Genomic DNA, 23,815 nt, shown 5'->3' with positions numbered 1-23,815 from the left:
ACACACTACTCCAGGGCTGCAAAAGCAGGCAGAACACAACGCCAAACACTGTGGGAAAACGATTTTTAAATTTTTCTTGCCAACATCTTTCAACATTTTATAAACCAATGATAAGTGACAGACAGAAATAATTCCATTTCCTATTACTTTCACAAAGCAGTAAGAAAGTAGTCATTTAGAAAGGGGGGAGAGGTAGTCCTTTTTTTTTTTTTTTTTTAAACATAGAAACACTATAAAAAATGGGAATACCACCACATGGAAGTACGTGCTCAAAGATCAGACCAACGCAGCTCCAACCTGGCTCTTCAAACTCGAGCTCTCCATTCTTTTCGAAGCAGCTGGTTTCGTAGTCTCTTCCAAAAGCTCTTTGCAAGGAACAAAGAGGCCTCCCAGCTCCTTTCTTGCTGGACAAGTGGGTGTCTGATAACCAAAGCAGGAGAAGCTGGAAATCAAGTCCAAGGGCGTGGGCTGACCCCTGACACCAGCGCTCTGTGTGTGGTTTGACGCAAGCAGAGGCTTGGCGAGGATCAAGGTCAAGGCAAACCAGGAAATGGAGCGAATCCAGACTTGACCAAGACAAGCTCCAGAGAGAGCCCCCACTTCACGGGGTTGCGAAGTGTCATGAGGAAGGAATCCGTATCGGTTCTAAGACCACACAGTACTTCCACTTTATCTTATTTTTTGCAAAGTGCAGCTCTCCAAGCATTTCATTTAAAAATAACCACCTGTCAGGGAAGGAAAGAAGAAATGCATTTCATTGCAGCAGAGATTTCTGGGATTCCCACGAGAGGTGCAAGACCAAAACATCAGGCCAGGGTTACCACCCCGGAGACCCCGGCAGTAGAACAGGTGCCCTGTCGGCAGATGGCCACCTGGAAGGGGACCCCTGCTTTGGCCACATGTCCTTGCTGTCTCCCCTGGCCTCACCAATGCTGGAACGAGCTCTCTGAATGTCCTTGGCCTTCAGAATCTGTCTCGCGACACAGCAAAAGCGCTGGGTCTCAGTGTTTCTCTGGGGTCATGGCAGTCTTGCCAGTGACCCCTTCATCCAAGTGCAGTTAACACCCGGCACTGAGCACAGATCTTATGAAAGGGCACGGGGCCTCGGGCACTGGATTTGCTTTCCCAGAAACAATCCCACATACGGTGCCCATGGCAGCCATCAGCCCAACACAGATGACAATCATCTGCAAGGTGCGTGTCAGAAAGTATGACGCATGTGCATATTTTAAGGGTGTTACCATGCATAAGAAACACCAACCCACACGCACACACACCGAGGACACACTGGCAGCTCTTTCATGGTGGGTGGGAACTCGCTCTCCTGCTTACTCACTTTCAGCTCGGGTTTCGGATCCTGGTCATGTACTTGTCTGGGCTGGCAGCGCTCATGACTGTGGTGTAAATTGTGTAGCTGAAAATAACAAGAATTTTTATATGCACATCATTTTCCCTAATATCGCAAGGAGGGGAAACAACCACCAAGCCCTTCTCTAGCCCTGGGTCCAGGACAGGAGCCTAACAGAGGCCAGCACACATCAGCACATTGAAAGTGCACAAACCAGAATGCTGATGGAGTCTCTTCCCCTATCTGGACACCACCACACAAAGCCACGTTGAAACTTAAAATCCTCAACTCCTCAGAGCTCTATGTGGTGGAAGGGAGGCAGAGCCAGCCCTTGGCCTCACCCTGGCCCACAGGCGTGTTCCTGGCACCCCTGTGACTTCTGGGGCTTCCCTTCTCATCTGCCTCCACAACCCCCAGCAAGCTGGCCCCTGCTGACCCTGGAGTGCACTGGACGGCTGCACACCACCCTCAGAGCACACCACGCAAAGCTCGTGTGAGGGTGAGGGCAGCTCCCTGGGCGCCATGCAGCTGCTTATTTCAGTCGTGGGCCTACTCTCCACCTGCTTTAATACTTTCTCTGCTGATGGCCACAGCAAGAGGAAACAAGTTCTGGGGCAGGTGGATGTAATTTCGCAGCACGGCGCGTGGGGGCAGCACCGAGCTGTTTACTGCGCAGACATTTCTGTCATCCAGGCACCCTCACTGCATGCAGCCTGGGGGTCTGTGTTCATCCTGGCCCATGCAGCTTCTCTTAGGTTTCCAGTGACGCACGCGAGAGACGCGCTACTTGGTGAACTGTTTGCAAGTTCTAACCATTTTGACTTGACAAAACCTTCCAGAACCGCTTTCATTCACTGATCATTCTCCCTGGAGCCCAGCCAAGGGAAGGGATCCAAACAGGGGTCTGGGGATGGACCAATGCATTTATTTCAGAGTCTTAACAGGACAACCAACAAGTGGACGATGCTTAATTGCAACATATCCCATCAGTCTTTATACAGCCATTTAAAATGGAAAGCATTGTTCAAAACATAGAAACAGATCCATTTTATTAAAATCAATAGAATGACTATTTTATTATAATACTAATTTTTAAAATGTATTCACTTATATAATTATTTTAAAATTAAAAACACAGAGTTTTTAAATCCATTTTTTAAGAATAAATGTTAAAAATGCAAAGTGGCGGCCGGCGCCGCAGCTCACTAGGCTAATCCTCTGCCTGCAGTGCCGGCACCCCCAGGTTCTAGTCCCGGTCTGGGTGCCGGATTCTGTCCCAGTTGCCCCTCTTCCAGGCCAGCTCTCTGCTGTGGCCAGGGAGTGCAGTCCTTGGGCCCTGTACCCCACGGGAGACCAGGAGAACCTCCTGGCTCCTGCCTTCGGGTCAGTGTGGTACACCAGCCGCGCTGCGGCCGCCGGAGCGCCCACTGGGTGGGGATGGGGAGTGAACCAACAGAAAAGGAAGACCTTTCTTTCTGTCTCTCTCTCTCTCACTGTCCACTCTACCTGTCAAAAAAAAAAAATGCCAAGTGGCTCCCCTGGGAGCAACACTGCCATGGTGTGTGGGCACTGGCTCCTGCAGGCTCATGAGAGCCAACTGGTAACCACGCAGGGAAAGGGGCTGGCACAGGTTACACCGCTGCCTAGACACCAGCATCCCAAATCAGAGTGCCAGTTCAAACTCCCTGCTAATGCGCCTGGGAAGGCAGTGGAAGATGGGTCTCTGCCACCCACGTGGGAGACCGGGATGCAGTTCTAGGCTCCTCAATTCAACTTGGCCAGCCTTGGCCATTGTGGTCAATTAGAGAGTGAACCAGCAGGTGGAAGCACTCTCTCTCTCTTTCAAATAAATAGATAAATCCTTTTTTAAAATACACATAAAATATTCAGAAAGTCTCTAAGCCAACCATAAGCTTGCAAACTGCCGTGGTGGGAGTGTCTACCCAGAGTGTTCATTTGTTTGTGTGTGCCCCTCCTTCTCCCAAAGAATTAATTCAGGAGCAGTGGTAGAATACGGACTGATCGTGTGTGCGTGTGTGTGTGTGCGCGCGTGCGTGTGTAATGAATTCTGAAATGGTATTCCTTGGATCAGGCCATCCTCAAAGAAAAACCTTTCCAAGTTGTATCTTGAAGATACATTCCTGGTATGGTGCAAAGTGAAAAGAACAATGCCAGTTTTTCAAAGCACCCCTAAGCCCGAGGACTCATAAAGCCCTCAGACTCAAAAGTCGCTTTCGGGGCAGGCGTTGTACACAGCTAGCTAAGCAGTCGTGTGGGTTGTGCATGGCTAGCTAAGCAGCCGCGTGGGTTGTGCAGCCGCGTGGGATGCCCACGTCCCCTATCAGAGCGCATAGGATCAAATTCCACCCGGATTTCTGGTCCAGCTTCCTGTTAACAGGGAGGCTCAGGTGACAGCTCAGGTGACTGGGTTCCTGCCACTCTCAGGCGACCTAGATGTAAGTCCTGGCTCCTGGCTTCAACCTGGCCCAGCCCTGGCTGTCGCAGGCACTTGGGGAGTGAACCAGCGGATGGTAGATTTCTCTCTCCATCTCTCCTCCTCTCTCTGTCACTCTATCAAATAAATAAATAAATCCTTTTTTTTTTTCTTTTTAAATCACAGGGCCATAAGAACAATTATTTTGTGTTTGTGTAAAATAGGATCATGGAAAATGGAAAAAACATCAACAGTATTTTGAAACTAAAAAAATCATTTTGCAGGTTTTATCTTCATGTTTTATCAAAATGCCGTTTGCTGGTGTCGCCTTAGGGAAAGCAGGGGAAGGTGAAAGTAGGAAAGGCTGGGTTTTGAAAGGCCCTGAAGTTCAGGGAGAAGATGAGGCTGCCTTCTCCCAGCAGATGCTTTGTCTTTTAAATGAGCAGTTACATCCCCTCCCTGAGCCACAGAAGAGACCCGCAGCCGCAGCCCGGTCTCGGGCCACACCCAGAGGGATAGTTTTGATGGCAGCTGCCTCTCTGGCTCATCCAAGAGCTTCCTGAGCCAGTGGCAGCCTGGGCCCAGGGCTTCGCCTCAGAACAGGCTGTGGGTGAAGACCCACGGCACACAGCAGGCCGCGGGCAGCGAATGGCTGCACAGACAGCAGTGCGGCCGGGGGATTGTGCGTGAATAAGGAACAGCATCGGGTCCCGCAGAGAGGCCTTGGGGAGAGACAGGGGAAACCACAGCTGGAAGAAGTGTCGCTCTGACAGCGTGACAGCTAGGAGCTCGTGACCCGGGAGGCCGCCCATGGCTGGCACACGGCGTAAGGGTAGGGGAGAGTCTCTCCCTCCTGCACCCGCCTACCCGCCTCACCTGCGGCTTTCCTCAATCACTCCTCACCTGCCTCCTCCGCCCCACTGCAGGGTCAGTCCCGTGAGGGCAGACTCCGCTCGGAGCTGCAGCCACGGCACACACACGGCCGGGGCCCTGCCGTGCGTGACGGAGGTCACTGCCTGTCCAGGTGACAAATGAACACTCGTGTTGGAGGTGTCACTTACTTGTTATAAACCGGAACCACCGACAAAACCTGCAGAGGGAAAAACTGTTATAAAGGGCATTATTCAAAGGTAGAAGAAATGCCTTAAAATAGCTATAGGACAATTGCAGCCACTTAACACTTTAGTGCATCTTGGGGTGACAGTGATAGGTTATTTAATCCTCTCTTTTTTCTTCTGAACAATGAACATCTGTTACAACTATGCCTTTTTATTTTAATATGAAGAAAAACTTAGATGCGTACTTCCACCTATATAGAAACAAGTTCAAAAATGTTGATTTTTAAAAATGTTATGAACTAGGAAAAACTTTCATTCTAACAATTTCATCTGTCACATTTGATTTCAGAGAATTTTTTAAAAATTGCTAATAACAAAAGTACCAGGTGCCAGCACTGTGGGGCAGCAGGTTAAGCTGCCACCTGCCGCCTGCCATGTCAGCATCCCATATGGGCACTGGTTCAAGACCCGGCTGCTCCACTTCCAATCCATCTTCTACTGCTTTCCCAGGCTATAGCAGAGAGCTGGAACAGAAATGGAGCAGCCGGGGCTCGAACCCGTGCCCACATGGAATGCTGGCGGCACTGCAGGTGGCAGCCTAACCCGCCACGCCACAGCGCCAGTCCCACAAGATTTAAAAAGTACCAGGCCTGCTGGGTAGGCAGAACATCGAACAGTCTTACCTGGAAAAGTGTCTCCAGGCTGAGCTTTGCCTGCCCTGTAGCATTGAGGGCTTTGATGGCAGGTGTTCTGTAAGGACAAAGGACAAAGGTCACCAGACGCCTGAGAAAACCCCGACTCCCGTCAGCTGTCATTAGGGAGGCACAAAGCGAGGTCCAGTCTCATCATCTCCTCTCCCCAGAGTGTATTCTGACCCCCACGCGTGCTCCTGTGGCCACCCGGGGAGTCTTCAGCAGGGTTGCTGGTGGGATGGCCGGCTCCTGACCCCGAGACCTGGGCCATCCTGACCTTTCCAACACCCAAACAACCGCACCACGAGTCTCCCCCACCGCACCCCCTACCCAGGCCAAGACACCGTCCAGGGCACCCAGGCACATTTTCTGGGAGGCCCCCACAGGAATCTGCAGTCCCTGTGGTAGGAGGGCGCCCTCTGCTGGTCACCAGAAAGCACTGCACACCAGCCCGAGTCCAGAGAGTCTACCTTCGGTCATCCTCCTCAGGGGCTGGCTTCCAGTGGTCATAATTTGTCTCAACAAGGAACCACCTGCAACACAGCAATCATCTCCCACTCAAGGTCTTTTAGGACGGAGCTGCAGAAGAAAGGCTCACAAATAAAAACAATACGGAGTGTTTCACCCATCAAAGAAAGAGTATTTGATGGAGAGCAGCCAGAGCCTTCCATTCTACTCACACTCCCTTCAGGGGGTCCAGAGGCCAAATGTCTGCAGGGCCGTCTCTGTTCCTGGTGATGACCACTCCCTCGCGGGGGTTCGTGCCGCCCACGATGTAGTAGACATCAGCGATGAGGGGAGTCTTGGCCAGTCTGTAAACAGCTGCCTCAAAGCTTTCTGCCTCACTCAGGGTCTGAAGAAAAAACAAAACAAAACAAAAGACAGCTGTGTAGCAGCATCTCCCCCACGGGAGTGGTCTGTCCCAGTGGATGGACAAATGGTCCAGCGCATATGCTCCTGACAGTAAGCCATGGCTGCAACCTTGAACTTGGCCGACAGCCTCCCACCATCAGGGCCCTTGAGCAAGGAGCCAGCGGCAGCAGGATTTCCCACATGGGAGAGAACTGCTGAGGAGCCCTGGGCCTGGCTCACCCAACACCGGCCATCTGTTCTCTACGCACACGGCCCTCACAAAGGACTCCCCTGCCTTGCCATCAGCGCTCTCCTCAACAGGTATTTCTTCTTTCTTTCTTTTTTTGACAGGCAGAGTGGACAGTGAGAGGGAGAGAGACAGAGAGAAAAGTCTTCCTTTTACCGTTGGTTCACCCTCCAATGGCCGCTGCGGCTGGTGCGCTGCAGCTGGCGCACCGTGCTGATCCAAAGCTGGGAGCCAGGTGCTTCTCCTGGTCTCCCATGGGGTGCAGGGCCCAAGCACTTGGGCCATCCTCCACTGCACTCCCTGGCCACAGCAGAGAGCTGGCCTGGAAGAGGGGCAACTGGGACAGAATCCGGTGCCCCAACTGGGACTAGAACCCCGTGTGCCGGCGCCGCAAGGCGGAGGATTAGCCAAGTGAGCCGCGGCGCCGGTCCTTAACAGGCATTTCTTGAACACCGACTGTGTGCAAGGCACTGTTTTTTGCTGTGAAGACAGAGCTGTGAATGCAACAGGTCCCCTACTTGCTCTCCCCAAACTTCCAAGGAGGACGAGAAAGTCGACTCGACAGGAAATGGTGACACAGTGCCAGACGTACTCCGTCACATCAGACAAGATGCCGTGGCAATCGCAGCTGGGGAGCTGTCCTCACCCAGGGTAGCGGAGGAGGCATCCCCCACCCCCACCCCGGGGAAGCACCACATGAGCTGAGGCCAAAGGGACAATGAGAAGTCAGACTGGTGACAGTGGAGGTTCGTGGGTGAGGAGCGGGAGTAGGTGGGAGAGGTCCAGCTTACTGGATGGGGCTGCAAAGGCTCCATGAAAGCAGTGCCCTTCTCTGGGGTCCTGACACCCGCTCGGGCCACGGGGACCTCCACAGTCCTGTGGCATGAAGGGGTTAAGGGGACAGAACTCCCACAGGGGCTGTTTCCTGCAGCTGACCTGCTCGGGAGCATCCCCCACCCTGCCAATCACTCTTCACCACCTTCGGAGAGGAGCACCTCTTCTGCTCTCCCAACCTGCGCAGGGGGTCGAGGCGGGCAGTGGCAACAGGGTCAAATCAAAGAACTGGGGATCCTGGGGTCCGCAAGGGCTCCACACCACCAGCCCCTGGAAGGCTCTGCAGACCCCTCCCCACCTACACACATCCCTGTTAGGGTGACCTGTTTCCATCTGAGTTGTTCTGTTGGGGTAGGATGGGGGATGGGGTATTTGTTTATGTTGCCTGGCTCCTCCCCCCCCACCAGCCTCTAACAGAGAACAAATGAAAAGACAAGGGAGACACCCCGCGGGCAGTGAGGACCCACGTGGGCAAGGCAGGGCAAGGCAGGTGGCGGGGCAGGGAGTGACTTCCAGTGGGCACAGGGCTTCCTTAGCTGGCGGGGCGGATGGCCGTGTGACGATTTGAAAAATGAGAGTGTGGTGTACTTTACACAGGTGAAGGTCTGGTGTGTGATTCCCACTCCCGCGAGCTGCCTGTCCGCCTCCCGGGTTCTGACCGCTTAAGGAGAGCGAGTTCCCCGCCAGGATGCCCGAGAATCCCACAACGGCCGTTCCCCAGCAGAGCCCCGGACCACAAAGCACGCAATGGGTGTCAACAGGAAGGCGCGGGCACATCACGGGGGCATTTATTTCTCAGCAGCAATGGGGCACGAGCTCGGGTCACACGGGGTTGGACGGCCGAGGCGTTATGCTGCGTGAAAGAGAAAGGCTGCACTCCGGGCCCCACTTAGGTGAACTCTAGGGCACGCGGGCCATGCCCCTGAGAACAGAGCTCAAAGAGTGCTTCTCTGCGGGGCATAAGAGCTCAAGGAAAGTTCATGAAAAATGCATTTTATGAAAAAACCGTGAATGGATTTCAAAAACATCTCGCACCATAGAAAGCTTACCTTTTCATTCCATTTTGCATGACCTCTTCCCGGTACCTTGTTGCTACTGATTAAAATCTGTCCTTACTACTGTAACTAGTGGCTTTGTTTAAGCTTTGACACTCTCTATGAAAAGGGTTACATGCACTGTGCAAACATGGGGATGCTTTTGCTCCAGGAGCCCTTCCATGATTGAAAACAACATTGGTACCCGCCACAGAGCTTTGGACACCACACCCTGGTTGAGAAGGTGAAGTGGGGGCGGGGGGGAGGGGGGTGGCGCAGGGTGAACACACTCACCGTGCGCAGAAGCCAGCTGATTGGAGAGTGTCTCAGGAAAAGGGCAGCCACCAAGTTCTCCCACCACCAGCCTCTGTCTGCCAGCGAGAGGACGGAACAGTAAGCAAACTGCCCTTCTGTTTCTGGGATCCACCCAGCGCATTCCTACCTCTGGCTTAGTCCTTGCTCTAAGTCAGCAGCAATGGTCTTCCCCCAGCTCTGCAGAACTGGCTCAGGGATCACAGGGGTCAGGCCTTCCAGAACCTTCTAGCTATAGTTGCCTCCTCTCTCTCTTCCCTCTCCACCACACCTTCCTGTTTTGCCTTCTCTGTAGCCCTTACCACTAGCAAAACCATCTGCATCTCTAGGTGCACCGATGCATCCTGTCTGCAGCCCCTCCCCCCAACCCCTGGATAGGAAGTCCCTGTTGTGCGGTAGGCGGCAGGCCAGGGACTGCACTGGGATAGAACTGAGCAGGAATATGGCTGCAAACGCATACCTCGTTCATCGCCAGAAACCGTGAACTTGTGTGGACTCTGACCAGTCCATAAGCCTACGTAGCCAATAAAAGTGGTTCCTGTGAAGGCAATCTGAAACCGAGAAATGAGATATTGTACCAATCCAACCAAACGCACCCTGAAGTCACTTGTCCTGCCCCATAGTTTCCTGGGTTATTGTTTTGTTTTTGTTTTTGTTTTTTTTTTCTGGTAAGTTCCAACGTAATAGAATAGAACTCTGAAATAGCCTTCTAGGACAGGAATCCTAAACCCTGGAGGAGAGGGCCCATGGATAAATGTCAGTGGATTTGTGGCCTTGGCTGGGAAAAATCAAACATCCTTACTTCCTTCATCCCTACCTGAAATTCAGCTCTTTGTATAACGAATGTCCACCGCAAATCATGCACTACGAGCAGTGCCTGTGGTATTTCCACACGCATGTGGTAGCTGCAGACGCTTGAAAAACGGCCTGTAGTCACCACTACCCTGAGCTCACAGCAGTCACTGGACCCACCCCTAAATCTTCCTACTTAATGTGCTAAGGAAAGAGCATAACACTGAAGGGCTGCATCTTGACAGAGCTGGTTTTCTTTGCGGTCCCGTGACAATATATTGTTCACCAAAGGCCACACCGAGGCTAAGAAGCCCCATCCTTTTTTTTTTTTTTTTTTTTTTTTTTTTTGACAGGCAGAGTGGATAGTGTGAGAGAGGGACAGAGAGAAAGGTCTTCCTTTTTCTGTTGGTTCACCCCCCAGTGGCTGCTGCGGCCGGCGCACCGCGCTGATCCGAAGGCAGGAGCCAGGTGCTTTTCCTGGTCTCCCATGGGGTGCAGGGCCCAAGCACCTGGGCCATCCTCCACTGCACTCCCTGGCCACAGCAGAGAGCTGGCCTGGAAGAGGGGCAACCAGGACAGAATCCAGCGCCCCGACCGGGACTAGAACCTGGTGTGCCGACGCCGCAGGCGGAGAATTAGCCTAGTGAGCTGCGGCGCCAGCCAAGAAGTCCCATCCTAGAAACAAAAACTGCGCTCTGATTTAAAATGTGTGTTGCTTTGATCATAAGTTTAGAGTTTTTATAAACTCTAAGAAGTTAAGGGAAACAGGTGGGACTGCTAACCACGAACGATCACATTAAAATGTTCAATAATAACAAACTCATTTTACATACATCTTTCAATTAATTCTCACAACTGTCCTATAAGTACAGGCAACACTTCTGCTTTAAATTAAGGTCATGAGCTCCAGTGAGTGCAAGATACCACTGTATTGATATATTAGCATCAGTCCATCCATTATTTCTGATACCAGATTTGATTTTTCAGAGAACTCTTAGAACAATACCTACCATTCAATAAAAATTAGCTAATAATTTTATATTTTTAAAATTTATTTTTTTGATTTATTTATTTGAAAGTCAGAGTTACACAGAGAGAGGAGAGGCAGAGAGAAAGAGAGAGAGAGAGAGAAAGAGAGGGCTTCCATCCACTGGTTCACTCCCCAATTGGCCACAATGCCTAAAACTGTGCCGATACAAAGCCAGGAGCTTCTTCCAGGTCTCCCATGCGGGTGCAGGGGCCCAAAGACTTGGACCATCTTCCACTGCTTTCCCAGGCCATAGCAGAGAGCTGGATCAAAAGTGGAGCAGCTGGCACTTCAGGGTAGGGCATTAACCCACTGTGCCACAGCACCGGCCCCTTATTTTTATATTTTGAGAACTGAATAGGGCAAATCGATATTTTTCCATAGAAGACTTAATCTTAAGTCATTAATTGTCTTTATTCAAGTACTAACACAATTGTTACCACATCTGGTTGTGAAATAATTCAAGGTGGCTAACTTACAAAGGAGCTTGCTGTGGTCTTGGTTTTGTAAATGGTCCTTCCTCCAGACTCGGGAAGGGCCTTCGCAATACATGTCTCTACTCACAGCAGTAACATGGGAACAAGTCTACCCTAGTGCTGAAGCCCTTAGAAACTGTGATGTAGGAAAAAAAAGTAATTATATGGTCATCTTGTTCATGTAACACACTGAGCCTCATTTTAGAGTATGAAGATATGTTAAATTTAAGAAGAGGGGCCGGTGTGGCACAGCAGGTTAAAGCCCTGGCCTGAAGCGCCGGCATCCCATATGGGTGCCAGTTCAAGTACCAGCTGCTCCACTTCCGATCTAGCTCTCTGCTATGGCCTGGGATGGTAGTGGAAGGTGGTCCAGGTCCTTGGGACCCTGCACCCATGTGGGGGACCTGGAGGAAGTTCCTGTCTCCTGGCTTCAGATAGGTGCAGCTCCGGCCATTGTGGCCATCTGAGGATTGAACCAGCGGATGGAAGACCTCTCTCTGTCTCGACCTCTCTCTGTAACTCTGTCTTTCAAATAAATAAAATAAATCATAAAAAAAAGAAGAGAAATTATATGGTAATTTCTAAGCATAATACACAATTATAAAATAGAGGATATCATTCATAAGATAGTTTATCTTGCATTTGCAAAAGTTTGCTTTATTGCTAAGCGTTTGTACTCCCCAGTGGTGTCTCCCAAGCCAGTAAACATAAATGACTCTTAGTCAAATTAAGTCTATAGTCGAATAAAGGCTGAGTTTAGGGGGAAAATGCAATTAGGAGGCTGAAGGCCTGGGGCCTGGGTCCACCTCTGTCACGTGATTTACATCTCCAAAGTGAGGATGAGAACGCTCACTCTGCCGCCTCACAGGGCTGCTGGAGGAATTTCTGTTTATAAAAATACTTTTGCTATTACAGACTCCAGACAGGAATGAGAGACGCATTACTTTGTGGAAGCTGTTCCTAATTCAGCAAAACAATTTATTGGCCACGAATCCTCTACAAAAAGACGAGACCCAAGCATCATAGAAGTTCAGCAGTGACAACCTGAGCGGCGAGACCAGGGCCAGCTCAGTGACTGCTTTATCCCAGGAAGAAGCTCCAGGCCAAATCAAAACAAAAGAAGCATCAACTGTTAAGAGAAAACAGTTCCAATGACTTAATAAATAAGTCAGAAGTCATAAGGCAATAACTGCCTTTATTCCTTTGTCTGTTTATAAGGCTGTTTCTCCATCATAGAATAGTAGGAAAGGCATCAAGCAGCCAATTAAAATAAATATAACCCCAACACCCAGTAATAACTGTGAGTGTTTTTGCAGACTTCCTTTGAGAATTTTTTTTTTTTTTTTTTTGACAGGCAGAGTGGACAGTGAGAAAGAGAGAGACAGAGAGAAAGGTCTTCCTTTTGCCATTGGTTCACCCTCCAATGGACGCCGCAGCCAGCACATCACACTGATCCGAAGCCAGGAGCCAGGTGCTTCTCCTGGTCTCCCATGGGGTGCAGGGCCCAGGTACTTGAGCCATCCTCCACTGCACTCCCGGGCCACAGCAGAGAGCTGGCCTGGAAGAGGGGCAACCAGGACATAATCCGGCGCCCCGACCAGGACTAGAACCTGGTGTGCCAGTGCCGCAAGGCGGAGGATTAGCCTATTGAGCCACGGCGCCAGCCCCTTTGAGAATTTTGATGCCTTTGTATTGTGTTGCTTTCACTACTTAAAAGCACTTCTGAAGTCAACCTTCAGCTGGAGGTCAAACTGGTAATAGTGGCAAAATAAAGGAGTAAAACTGGGGAGGGAAACTTCCCTTTTCAACATTTCTGTATTGCTGGAATTTTTGATATGAAAAAGGATTTATTTGTAAAAGCACATGGCTAGATGCATATCGAGAAAATGAGTTTTTAGTATTCATGAACCAACCCCTAAATACAATGAGAATAGAGTAATCTTTGTCCTTAGCGCTCAAACACGGTCCATACACACATTGCAATGACCTGCTCTGTGGACGGCAGGCACACCCTCTCTAGAGGTTTTCACAGCCACGTGACAACAGTGTGTGCTACCGTACACTCTTAAAGGGACCATGTTGAAAGCAAAGCAATCTAAGTATCATTTTTAAAAGATCACACACAAGAGAATCGTGTGGGTCAATCGCACTTGTAGACTTAAGGAAGGTTATTATCTGGCCATTGATTACTAAGCATCTACCACCTGCTGTTCATAATGACTTCATTTAACCCCAATAACTATTCTAATAAAGTAGTCATTAACGTGTCTGGGCTGCTAGCTGCAAAACAGGCGTGAGCAATCCCCCAGGTTCACAAAGGAAGTGACAGCAGCAGGATTCAAACCCAGGACAATCAGACCCCAAAGCCAGCCACTGCACTACCTGGGTCTTCCCTATTCCCATGATCCTGGAGGTGGGGAAGCAGAGAAAGAGCTCATTCAGGCGGATCACATGGCCTAAGAGTTTTCCCAAGGGAAAAACAGACTGACCTCTTTAAGTCAAAGCTTCGTAAGAATAAACGACTCTTCTTCCTATTAGCATAATTGACACCAATCTCTCTCCTGGCTTTGTGTTTTCAGGGTTACATCTCCTCCCTCCCTCCCTCCCTTCCATCTTACACTGAGGATACAACCAGGCTAGCAAGCCCCAACATGATTTCCGTATCTTACCCTGAAGGACCATACCTGCCCATTCTTTAAGAACTGCACATCCACGGTCAGCTTGCGTAGGATACTTCCATAAGGGTAGTCCAGGTTCCGGCCATGGTAAACGTGGCCTCTGGAGTCCTGAGCCACAATACTGGTGCAGAAGCTGGGAAGAGGAAAATTCCAACAGGAGAGAATGAGACAAATGAGAACGAGGAAGATGGGTTTCCCGTTTTTAAAGCAAGTCCCCCAAGTAAAGCAGTTTTCCTCCTCATAGCTGACATGCAAGGGAATTTCAAAAAGTTCATGGAAACTGGAATGAAAAGACAAATGCTGGTATGAAAAAAGCCTTGAAACCAAGGGTGATTTTTTTTTAATACATATTTTCCTGAGTTTTTTTTTTTTTTTAGACTGCTGACATTGTGAATTTCAAAGTCTTAAAAGAAATTAAGGGGTTGGTGCTGTGGCATAGCAGGTAAAGCCACCACCTGCAGTGCGGACATCCCATATGGGTGCTGGCTCAGGTCCTGGCTACTCAACTTCTGATCCAGCTCCCCGCTGATGTGCCTGGGGAAAGCTCTGGAGGATGGCCCATGTGCTTGGGTCTCTGCACCCACGTGGAAGATGCGGAAGAAGCTCCTGGCTTCAGATTGGCCCAATTCCGGCTGTTGAGGCCATCTGGGAAGTGAACCAGCAAATGGAGGATCTCTCTCTCCCTCTGCCTCTCTGTAACTGTTTCAGATAAATAAATAAACCTTTTTTTTAAAAAAAAAAAAAAAAACAAAATTAAAAATTGATGTTTCCATTGCAGTTTCCATGAGCTTTTTGAAGCTCTCCTGTATATACCATAACCCTTGCACAAGAACTGTTCACTGTCCAAGATGAAAGAGACAACAGGACACAGCTGCCCTGGGATCACTCGGGGTACTGGACCTCGCCCTAGGCACACAGGAACGGCATCCCAAACTCAGTGAGTGGCATCCTTAGCCAGCACCCTAGGCGCTGGCAGCTGACAGCTCCTGACCCCTGCTTACCCCGCCCAGTGGCCCTGCAGTACATCTCCTATTTAGCATGCTGCTCCAGGCTAGCTCGTCACCGGATCTCTTGTGGAGAAGGGCGCTCAACTGTGTCCCACATCCTGTCCCGTTGTGTCCCCTTGAGACAAGGGTCGGCTCTTCAGATGCTTGCCACCTTCCTTGTCCCTCTCAGAGCTCAGAACTGAAAAGGATCGGTTCAGAATTCTGGGCTGAAGTTATTTTGAGGACGAAAGGCGGTGGTTTCTTAAACACACCTACATATCCATATTCTCTGAGAATATTTAACGCTGGGTGAACACATAGTTATAAACAGCGCGTCCAGCTCTGGAGGAGAAAGACAAGTCCATCCACACCCACAGAAGCCAGAGAAAATACCCAGAAGAATGGGCTGCCCGGCTCAGCACCGCTTTCCTCTTCATACTTGCCTGTATCAACTAATTTTACTAGAACCCTTGCCTGTTGCTTTGCTAAGTACAAAAAAGCAAGTGTTACTTAAATTTCTTGTTTTAAGAGGAAGCTTGGTCAGATTTTTTTATTTTTTTTGACAGACAGAGTGGACAGTGAGAGAGAGAGAGAGACAAAGGTCTTCCTTTTTGCCGTTGGTTCACCCTCCAATGGCCGCTGCAGCCGGCGCACCGCGCTGATCCGAAGGCAGGAGCCAGGTGCTTCTCCTGGTCTCCCATGGGGTGCAGGGCCCAAGGACCTGGGCCATCCTCCACTGCACTCCCTGGCCACAGCAGAGAGCTGGGACAGAATCCGGCGCCCCGACCGGGACTAGAACTCGGTGTGCTGGCGCCGCAAGGCGGAGGATTAACCTAGTGAGCCGTGGCGCTGGCCTACTTGGTCAGATTTTAATTCCTTCCAAAGTTTCTGCTCTTCAGAGTCCCCGTGGGGGAGGGAACGGAGCACCTGGGAGGAGGGGCTAGAGCACAGGTGCTCTGGGGAGGGGGGTCTCTGCTGGGGTGGGGGTGCGGGGTTCAGGGGAGTTCAGCCGCATCTTGGAAACTCACGGGACACCTGACACCCAGCAAGTTGCCCGCGAGGCTTGATTGAAAACAGACCCCACCACCCTCCCTGCATTCTGCCCCGGGACCCACCACACCCCAAACCGCTTTCACTTTGGGGCGCCACATTTCGGCATGCCCACTGCGCAGCGGCCCTATCAGAGCGCGCAGTGTCCCCGGCGACCCCTGCCCTGCCAGACACGGGCTCCGCGTCCCCGCCACGGCAAACACCAAGGGATCAACGCATGGGGAGGGGACAAGGCAGTGCCAGGGCTGCTCGGCGCCGTTCCAAGGCTGGAGGGCGCCCCGGAGCAGCGGACGGAGGGGTCAGCCCCAAACACTTCTGGCAGAGCGGGAAGCTGCCTGACCTGGGGCTTCGGGTAGAAAGCGGAACGTCGGATCAGAGGAGCTGCTGCGATTTCCCCCGGAGAGGCCAGGCCCGCAGGCTGCGGGGCGGCCGGGTCTCCACCCCGTTCTGATCGCGCCAACTCCCTCCCCCGGCGCGGGGTGTGAGCCAGCCGCGGCTCGGGCACTCACGCGGAGTACTCGTAGGCCAGGTTGACCAGGAGGCCGTCGGCCAGGCTGAGGTTCAGGAAGTCGCACATGCCGCGGATCTCGGCCGTGAAGGGCGGGGGCAGGAGGCGCTCCAGCTTCAAGGCCCCCTTTTCGATCAGCGCCAGGACCCACTTGGGGACTCTGTCCCTAGAAACGAAAAGGCACGGGGATGTCCGGTCCGCTCGGAGACCGGGGTGGGCGGTGCGGGCTGCTGCCACGGGCGTCCGTCCCCGAAGCGCGGTGACCCGCGAGGCCTGCCTGCAAGGCGAAGCTGAGACCCGCACACCCTGCGCCCCACTCTGGCCCACGGAGGCTGCAGGGCCGGCGCGCAGTCCCAGGCGCGCCCGATCTCCCGGCCCGACGCCGCCCGAGGCAATCCACGCTGTTCTTGGATGCTCTGTGCACGGCAGGGCTGTCGGGGCCAGGGGCGCCTGTTGTCTCTGCGCCTAACGCCCCGTGGGCAGCGCGCGCCTGGTCCTTCCCGCCCTCGGCCCTGGCCCGCGCCCCCGACTCACCCGATGACCTGCGCCACTGCAGCGCGCACCAGCTCCACGTCGTAGTGGCGCAGGACCGGCAGCCAGCGAAGCTCTGGGGCCACGTCCAGGCTCACGTTGAAGAGCGGCGGGCCGGGGGTCGAGGCCGTGGTCGATCCCCCGACCCCGGCCAGCAGCAGCAGGAGCAGCAGCAGCTCCAGCACCGGGCGCACCGGGTATCCAGTGCCTTGCATGGCTCCAGCTAGAGGCCTCACTGCGGGCGCCTGGGAAGCGCAAGAAGAGGCGGCGGAGCCGGGGGTGGGGGTGTGGGTGTGGGCGGGGCATGCGCGCGCCCCGCCCTCGGCCCCGCCCCCAGCCGCCTGCGGCCACTCAGGACTTGGCCGGGACGCGCTCGCCGCAGCGCGCTGCGTGTGCGGGCGGCCGGCTCCCCACCCGACCCGCGCTCGCGGCCAAGCCACACCTCGGTGTGCCCGGGTGAGTAGGCTGCAGTCGGCGCGGCGTAAGATGATCAGGGATGGGAGGGGACCCACGCAGGACGTTCCCCCATCTCATGTCATTTTAGAAGTTGATTTGGATCTTAGAACAGGAGAGCTTTTTCTGTTAAACACTCCCATCTCTTCGCAATAAAAAAAAAGCTAGAAAATTTATCTAATATGTATGTGCTAATCAAAACACGCCAAAAGATGGGCCCCGACGATGGACTTGCCTCTGTATCAGCACCTTCCTGGTTTTTCCAGTCTTAATTTGTCCTTTGTAAAGCTGGAGAAATAGCAGTGGCTCCCCGCCCAATTGAGAGAATCGCAGTGGTGCACAGGCTGAGTTCAAAGATGTGGACTTGCAAGCAACGCTGATGCTACAAGATAATAGAAAACAGGATTTTTGAAACATTCAAAATGTATCCAACGAATGAAGCTACAATGTGGTAAAAATAGGCGCTATTCACAAGTAAGCTAAGTATAATTTTATGTCGTGTCTTCCTCTAGTGTTAGGTTACGTGTGTGTTATAGGACAGCTTGTGCTGAAGATTAAAAGGGAGATCTGAAGTTACAGAATAGGGAGCCCTCTGGATGCCTGACACGCTGTGTCCTGACGACAGGGCTTATCTGTGGATCAAAACCTACAGTTTAAACAACAGGGCTGTGCCCAATGCAAGAAGGTAGGTGGGAGGTCCGGCGTTGTGGTGCAGCAGGTTAAACCGACACCTCCAGCACTGGCACCCCATATGGGTGCTGGTTTGAGACCCTGCTGCTCCACTTCCAATCCAACTAATGGCCGGGGTCAAGCCTGTCCCAGTGCTGGTCATTACGGCCATCTGGGGAGTGACCAGCAGACAGAAGATCTCTGTCTCTCCCTCCCTCTGTAACTCTTTTCAAATGAATACATAAATCTAAAAAAAAAAAAAATAGATGGATGCATCACATACAGGGTGTATTTTGTTTTGCTTTTTAGAACTGGCATCTCAGATTGTTTCGCCTAAGGGCAGTGTACTAGGTTTTTTTGGTTTTTTAGTAATTTATTTATTTGAAAGGCAGAGACAGAGTCTTCCATCTGCTGATTCACTCCCTAGATGGCCCCAACAGCCAGAGCTGGGCTGATCCAAAGCCAGGAGCCAGGAGCTTCTTCCTGGTCACCCACGCAAGTGCAGGTGCGCAAGGACTTGGGCCATCTTTCACTGCTTTCCCAGGCTATAGCAGAGAGCTGGATCGGAAGTGGAGCAGCCAGGACTCGAACCAGTACCCATGTGGGATGCCTGCACTGCAGGTGGCAGCTTTACCTGCTACGCCACAGCATACTAGTTTTAAAACATCCACATCCTTGTTCCTTGTGCTTTTTTTTTCCTTAAGATATATTTTATTTATTTGAAATATAGAGTAACAGAGAGGGAGAGACAGAGAAATAGATCTTCCACTCACTGGTTCACTCCCCACAAGGCTGCAACAACCAGGGTTGGGCCAGGCTGAAGCCAGGGGCCAGGAGCTTCATCTGGGTTTGGAAACAGGTCAGGACTTGAATCAATATTTATATTGATTCAGGTGGAGACTTTACCCCTTGTGCCACAACAGTGGTCTTCTCCTATTTTTAATACTCTTCAAAGGTGGAGCCCAGGGCCTGCGTCTGGCTTAGTAGGCTAAGCCTCCTCTTGCTGCATCAGAATTCCATTTGGGTACCAGTTCGAGTTCCAGCTGCTCCAGTTCCCATCCAGCTCTCTGCTATGCCTTGGGAAAGCAGTGGAAGATGGCCCGAGTCCTTGGGCCCCTGCACTCATGTGAAAGACCTGGAAGAAGCTCCTGGCTCCTGGCTTTGGGTCGGCTCAGCTCAGTCATTGCGGCAATTTGGGGAGTGGACCAGCAGATGGAAGACCTCTCTCTCTCTCTCTCTCCCCCCTCTACCTCTCAAATAAATAACCAAATCTTTAAAAAAAGAAAAAAAAAAAAAAAAAAAAAAACAGGTGGAGCCCGGTTCCTTGTTCCTTGCCCATGGGCTGCGTTTGGATTTGCTTCCCGTGAAGTGAGTCTGAATGCCGAGGCTGGGTCGCCGGGGACCCTGCTGTGTCTTGGGTTGCTCACTCCAGAGGACGCCAGCTGTCCAGGGGGCACTTCCGAGGCCCCACGTTGAGGAACTGGGAGCCAGAGAGGAACTGCGGCTTCTTGCAAGCCACCTAGGAAGTGGGGTCTTCCTGCCCCAGCTGCGCACATCCAATTCCTGGCCACAGGAACTGCAAGAACTTTCATTGCTTTAAGCTACTAAGTGCTGAGGTGACTTGTGCTGCAATGAGATGACTAACACAGGTTTGGGGAGTACCTGTTGGGTGCTGCCGCAAGAATTGCCTAAATACATATTGCTTTAGAACTGGTGGTGCCAGGAAGCTGGAAGAAATTTTGGGCAGTGTTCCTTGGACAGACTTAGCAGCAGTCAGGTGGTCTTCAAGAAGACTGCCTGTGGAGACAGCTTCAACATAAGGGAGAGAATACACTGGGGCTGCTGGCGAGGGCATTTGACCTGGCAGTTAAGCCAAAGGTTAGACCACCCAAAACCCACACTGAGTCCCGGCTCTGCTCCTGATTCCAGCTTCCCTGTAATGTGCACCCTGGAAGGCAGGAGGCGATGAGGGCTCAAGTGCTTGAGTCCGTGCCCTCCACATGAAAGAACTGAATTGAGTTCCTGGCTCCTGGCTTTGACCTGGCCCAGCCCCAGCTGTTGCAGCCATTTGGGAAATGAACCAGTGGATGAGAGATATTTGTTGCTCTGTTTCTCTCTGTGTGTCTCAAATAACTAAGTAAAAAATATATTGGGGGGACCGGAATTGTGGTATAGCAGGTTAAGCCACTACCTGCAGTGCCAGCAGCCCATATGGGCCCAGTTTGAGTCCCAGCTGCTCTACTTCTGATCCAGCTCCCGGCAAATGTGCCTGGGAAGGCAGCAGAAGAAGGCCGTAAGGCACTGGGGGCTCTAGATGTATTCAGAGCAAAATGCTACAGTTGCCACTTAGTGTTTTAGCTGCTTCTAGTAAAATATGGGGAGAGAGTGAAGCTATAGCAAGGTCTGTTAAAAAGAACCCAGGGAGTTTGCACTGTGGCATAGTGGGTTAATGCCCCAGCCTGCAGTACCCACATCCCATATAGGGGCCGGTTTGAGTCTTGGCTGCTTCACTTCTGATCCAGCTCTCTGCTATGGCCTGGGAAAGCAGTGGAAGATGGCCCAAGTCATTGGGCCCCTGCACCCACATGTGAGACCCAGAAGAAGCTCCTGGCTCCTGGCTTCAGACTGGCTCAGCTCTGGCCATTGCAGCCATTTAGGTAGTGAACCAGCAGATGGAAGACTTCTATCTGTCTCTCCCTCTCTCTGTAACTCTTTCAAATAAATAAAATAAATCTTAAAAAAAAAAAAAATCCAGGAATGGTTCTGAAAATCCTCATACCCAAAGAATATGTAGGAATGCAGTATCCAGAATGTATAAAGGCCTCTGGTGTAATTCAGTGCTGCCTACCAAAGGCGAAGCGTCACAGGCTCCACAACCAACATTTCCACTTCTAGTTTCTTTTCTTTTTTTCTTTTTTTTTTTTTTAATTTACTTTGACAGGTAGAGTTATAGACAGTGAGAGAGACAGAGAGAAAGGTTTTCCTTCTGTTGGTTCACTCCCCAAATGGCCGCCACGGCCGGTGCTGCGCCGATCCGAAGCCAGGAGCCAGGCGCCTCCTCCTGGTCTCCCATGCACTTGGGCCATCCTCCACTGGAAGAGGAGCAACCTGGACTAGAACCCAGAGCCCATATAGGATACTGGCGCCGCAGGTGGAGGATTAACCAAGTGAGCCACGGCGCCGGCCCTTCGAGTTCTATCCAAAGACTGCTTAAAGAAAAAATGTTAAGCACACCACACACCCTCAGACACGTCCAAAGATGTATATTGGAGCAAGGTTCTGAAATAGCAAAAGAGTCCAAACAACCTACAAAACAACCTAACTGCTCTTCAGTAGGGACGTGATAAACCTGGGGTGTAGGACTAAACAGTGGAAACTGTAAAACAAAGAAAAGGATCTTCCTTCATCAGGAATCTAACACTGAGGTACCTAGTCAGCAAGAAAATATATAAAATGCTGTTTATGGCCGGCGCCGCAGCTCAATAGGCTAATCCTCCACCTAGCGGCGCCGGCACACGGGGTTCTGGTCCCGGTAGGGGCGCCGGATTCTGTTCCGGTTGCCCCTCTTCCAAGCCAGCTCTCTGCTGTGGCCCGGGAATGCAGTGGAGGATGGCCCAAGTGCTTGGGCCCTGCACCCTATGGGAGACCAGGAGAAGCACCTGGCTCCTGCCTTCGGGTCAGTGCGGTGCGCCGGCCGCAGCGCGCCAGCCAATGCGGCCACTGGAGGGTGAACCAACGGCAAAAGGAAGACCTTTCTCTCTGTCTGTCTCTCTCTCACTATCCACTCTGCCAATAAATAAATAAATAAATAAATAAATAAAATGCTGGTTATGTAATGATATTGTGTGCCATATATATACACACATACAAGGGCACTCCACACAGTCACAATGTAGAATTAAGAGGAGTTTGGTTTTGATGCAAAGCAAAGTTTAAATTCATGCACAGCTTGTTCGTAATATGCATTTTCCATGAACTTTCTGAAGATCTCTCATATATAAGTACATATATCATTGAAAAATACTCCAAAGTAGTGGTTATCCCTGAGAAGGGAGGGACTTATATCCAATGTTCTTTTCTTTAACCAAGCAACTAAAAAAGGCAAAATGGTAACAGTAAACAAAATTGTAAGATGGCTATGTCTCATTTTCCATTTTTTTTAAAAAATCACGGTTAAGATGATACAATAAATTTTTAGAAAGAGGAAGAATCAAGTATCCATACAGAAGTGTGTCAAATGTCATAATTTAGTTTCCATGTAATTCTTTTAAACTTCCCCTTTTTAACAGTTCCCAGAATGAATCTTCCCATTTTATCCTTAGTTTCCATTCAAAGCACCCCTGATGTTACCTCAGATGTTAGATTCAGATGTTACATTAGATATTAGAAATAGCAGGTACACCCAAATTGGATTTCGCTTAGATGAAACTAAAAACGATCTCTATTTTTAAAATATGCTTGGCAAAAATGTCTTATAAGCAACATTACAAAATGTTTAGATGGTCAGGGAAAAAAACAAAAACCTCAGCCATATTTCCACCATCCAAACCCAGCAACTAGTTTTGTATATATATTTTATTTGTAGAACTGTAAGCTGTAAGAGGTACCACTGTTATAGGGACCTTGAAGAAAACTGACACAATGCTTCCTTACTGGAATTCTTTTTAAAATGTTTTATTTTCATCTACCTGAGAGGCAGAGAGAAAGAGAGAGCACGAGTGAGCGAGCTATTTTCTACCTGCTGGTTCACTTCCCATGTCCCTGTACCAAATGCCAGAGCCAGGAGCCAGGAACTCTGTTCTGACCTCCCGTGTGAGTGCCAGGGGCTCACTAACCCAGGATCTGCATTAGCAGGAAGCTGGAGTCAGGAGCCAAAACCAAGCCTCAAACCCAAGCTGGCATTTTAACTGGCCAAGGGCAGTTGCTCACTCTGTCTCCCTCTCAAGTAAATAAATAAAATAAAACAACATTTTAGAAAAATGTTTTCTTCCCTGGGAGTTTTCTTACAAGACTTTAGTTCCCATTTTGCAAATTGTGACATGGATCCCATGTGATCATAGCAGATTTCAGACCTAGTTTGTAATGCATAGGCAATGATGATTATGTTAAGACTATTGTGTGGTTTTGAAGAATTGTAAATATATCTCGAATTGAGTTTAAAAATGTAAACAAAAATCAGGCTGGCATTGTGGCACAGTGGATAAAGCCTCCTCCGGCAATGAAGGCACCCCATATGGGCGCCAGGTCCAGTTCTGGCTGCTCTACTTCCGATCCAGCTCCCTGCTAATAGCCTGGGAAAAGCAGCAGCAGATGGTCCAAGTGTTTGGCCTCCAATACTCATGTAGGAGACCCAGATGGAATTCCTGCCTCCTGGCTTGACCTGGTTCAGCCCTGGCCGTTGTGACTGGCCAAGGGAAGTGAGACAGTGAATAGAAGATCTCTTTTTTTTTTTTTTTTTTAAAGATTTAATTATTTTTATTTGAAAGGCAGAGTTACAGAGAAAAAGAGAGAGAGTCTTCCATCCACTGGTTCACTCCCCAGATGGCTGCAATGGCTGGAGCTGTGCTGATCTGAAGCCAGGAGCCAGGAGCTTCTTCTGGGTCCCCAACGTGGGTGCAGGGGCCCAAGGACTTGGGCCATCTTCTACTGCTTTTCCAGGCCATAGCAGAGAGCTGGATTGGAAGTAGAGCAGCCGGGACTCAAACCAGCACACATATGGGATGCCGGCACTGCAGGTGGCAGCTTTACCTGCTACCCCAAAGTGCAAGCCCCTCTTTCTAACTCTTTCAAATAAATATATAAATATTTTTTTTAACAATGTAAAAAAAGTTATC

The 23,815-nt window shown here is 50.7% G+C and overlaps 1 protein-coding gene and 1 long non-coding RNA gene across 2 annotated transcripts; both read right to left on the bottom strand.

Annotated features, from left to right (window-relative positions):
- Positions 1 to 49: 49 nt before the first annotated feature.
- Positions 50 to 17,378, bottom strand: NAAA (N-acylethanolamine acid amidase). The gene is made up of 11 exons (XM_008267728.4): positions 16,863 to 17,378; positions 16,330 to 16,494; positions 13,791 to 13,917; positions 9,272 to 9,362; positions 8,794 to 8,870; positions 6,213 to 6,385; positions 6,003 to 6,065; positions 5,524 to 5,590; positions 4,844 to 4,872; positions 1,337 to 1,414; positions 50 to 725 (listed from the first exon to the last, which is right to left on the bottom strand). Exons 1-10 carry the CDS (start codon positions 17,072 to 17,074, stop codon positions 1,339 to 1,341), a joined length of 1,080 nt encoding a protein of 359 aa, XP_008265950.4. The 5' UTR covers positions 17,075 to 17,378; the 3' UTR covers positions 50 to 725; positions 1,337 to 1,338.
- LOC138843556 (uncharacterized) lies at positions 14,040 to 16,323 on the bottom strand. The gene is made up of 2 exons (XR_011378392.1): positions 16,161 to 16,323; positions 14,040 to 14,969 (listed from the first exon to the last, which is right to left on the bottom strand). It is a non-coding gene; the product is annotated as an uncharacterized lncRNA (long non-coding RNA).
- Positions 17,379 to 23,815: the final 6,437 nt, after the last annotated feature.

This window comes from Oryctolagus cuniculus, chromosome 8 (assembly GCF_964237555.1).
Source record: "Oryctolagus cuniculus chromosome 8, mOryCun1.1, whole genome shotgun sequence".
Taxonomy (NCBI): Eukaryota; Metazoa; Chordata; class Mammalia; order Lagomorpha; family Leporidae; genus Oryctolagus; species Oryctolagus cuniculus.
This window is presented reverse-complemented; position numbering and strand designations above follow the sequence as displayed.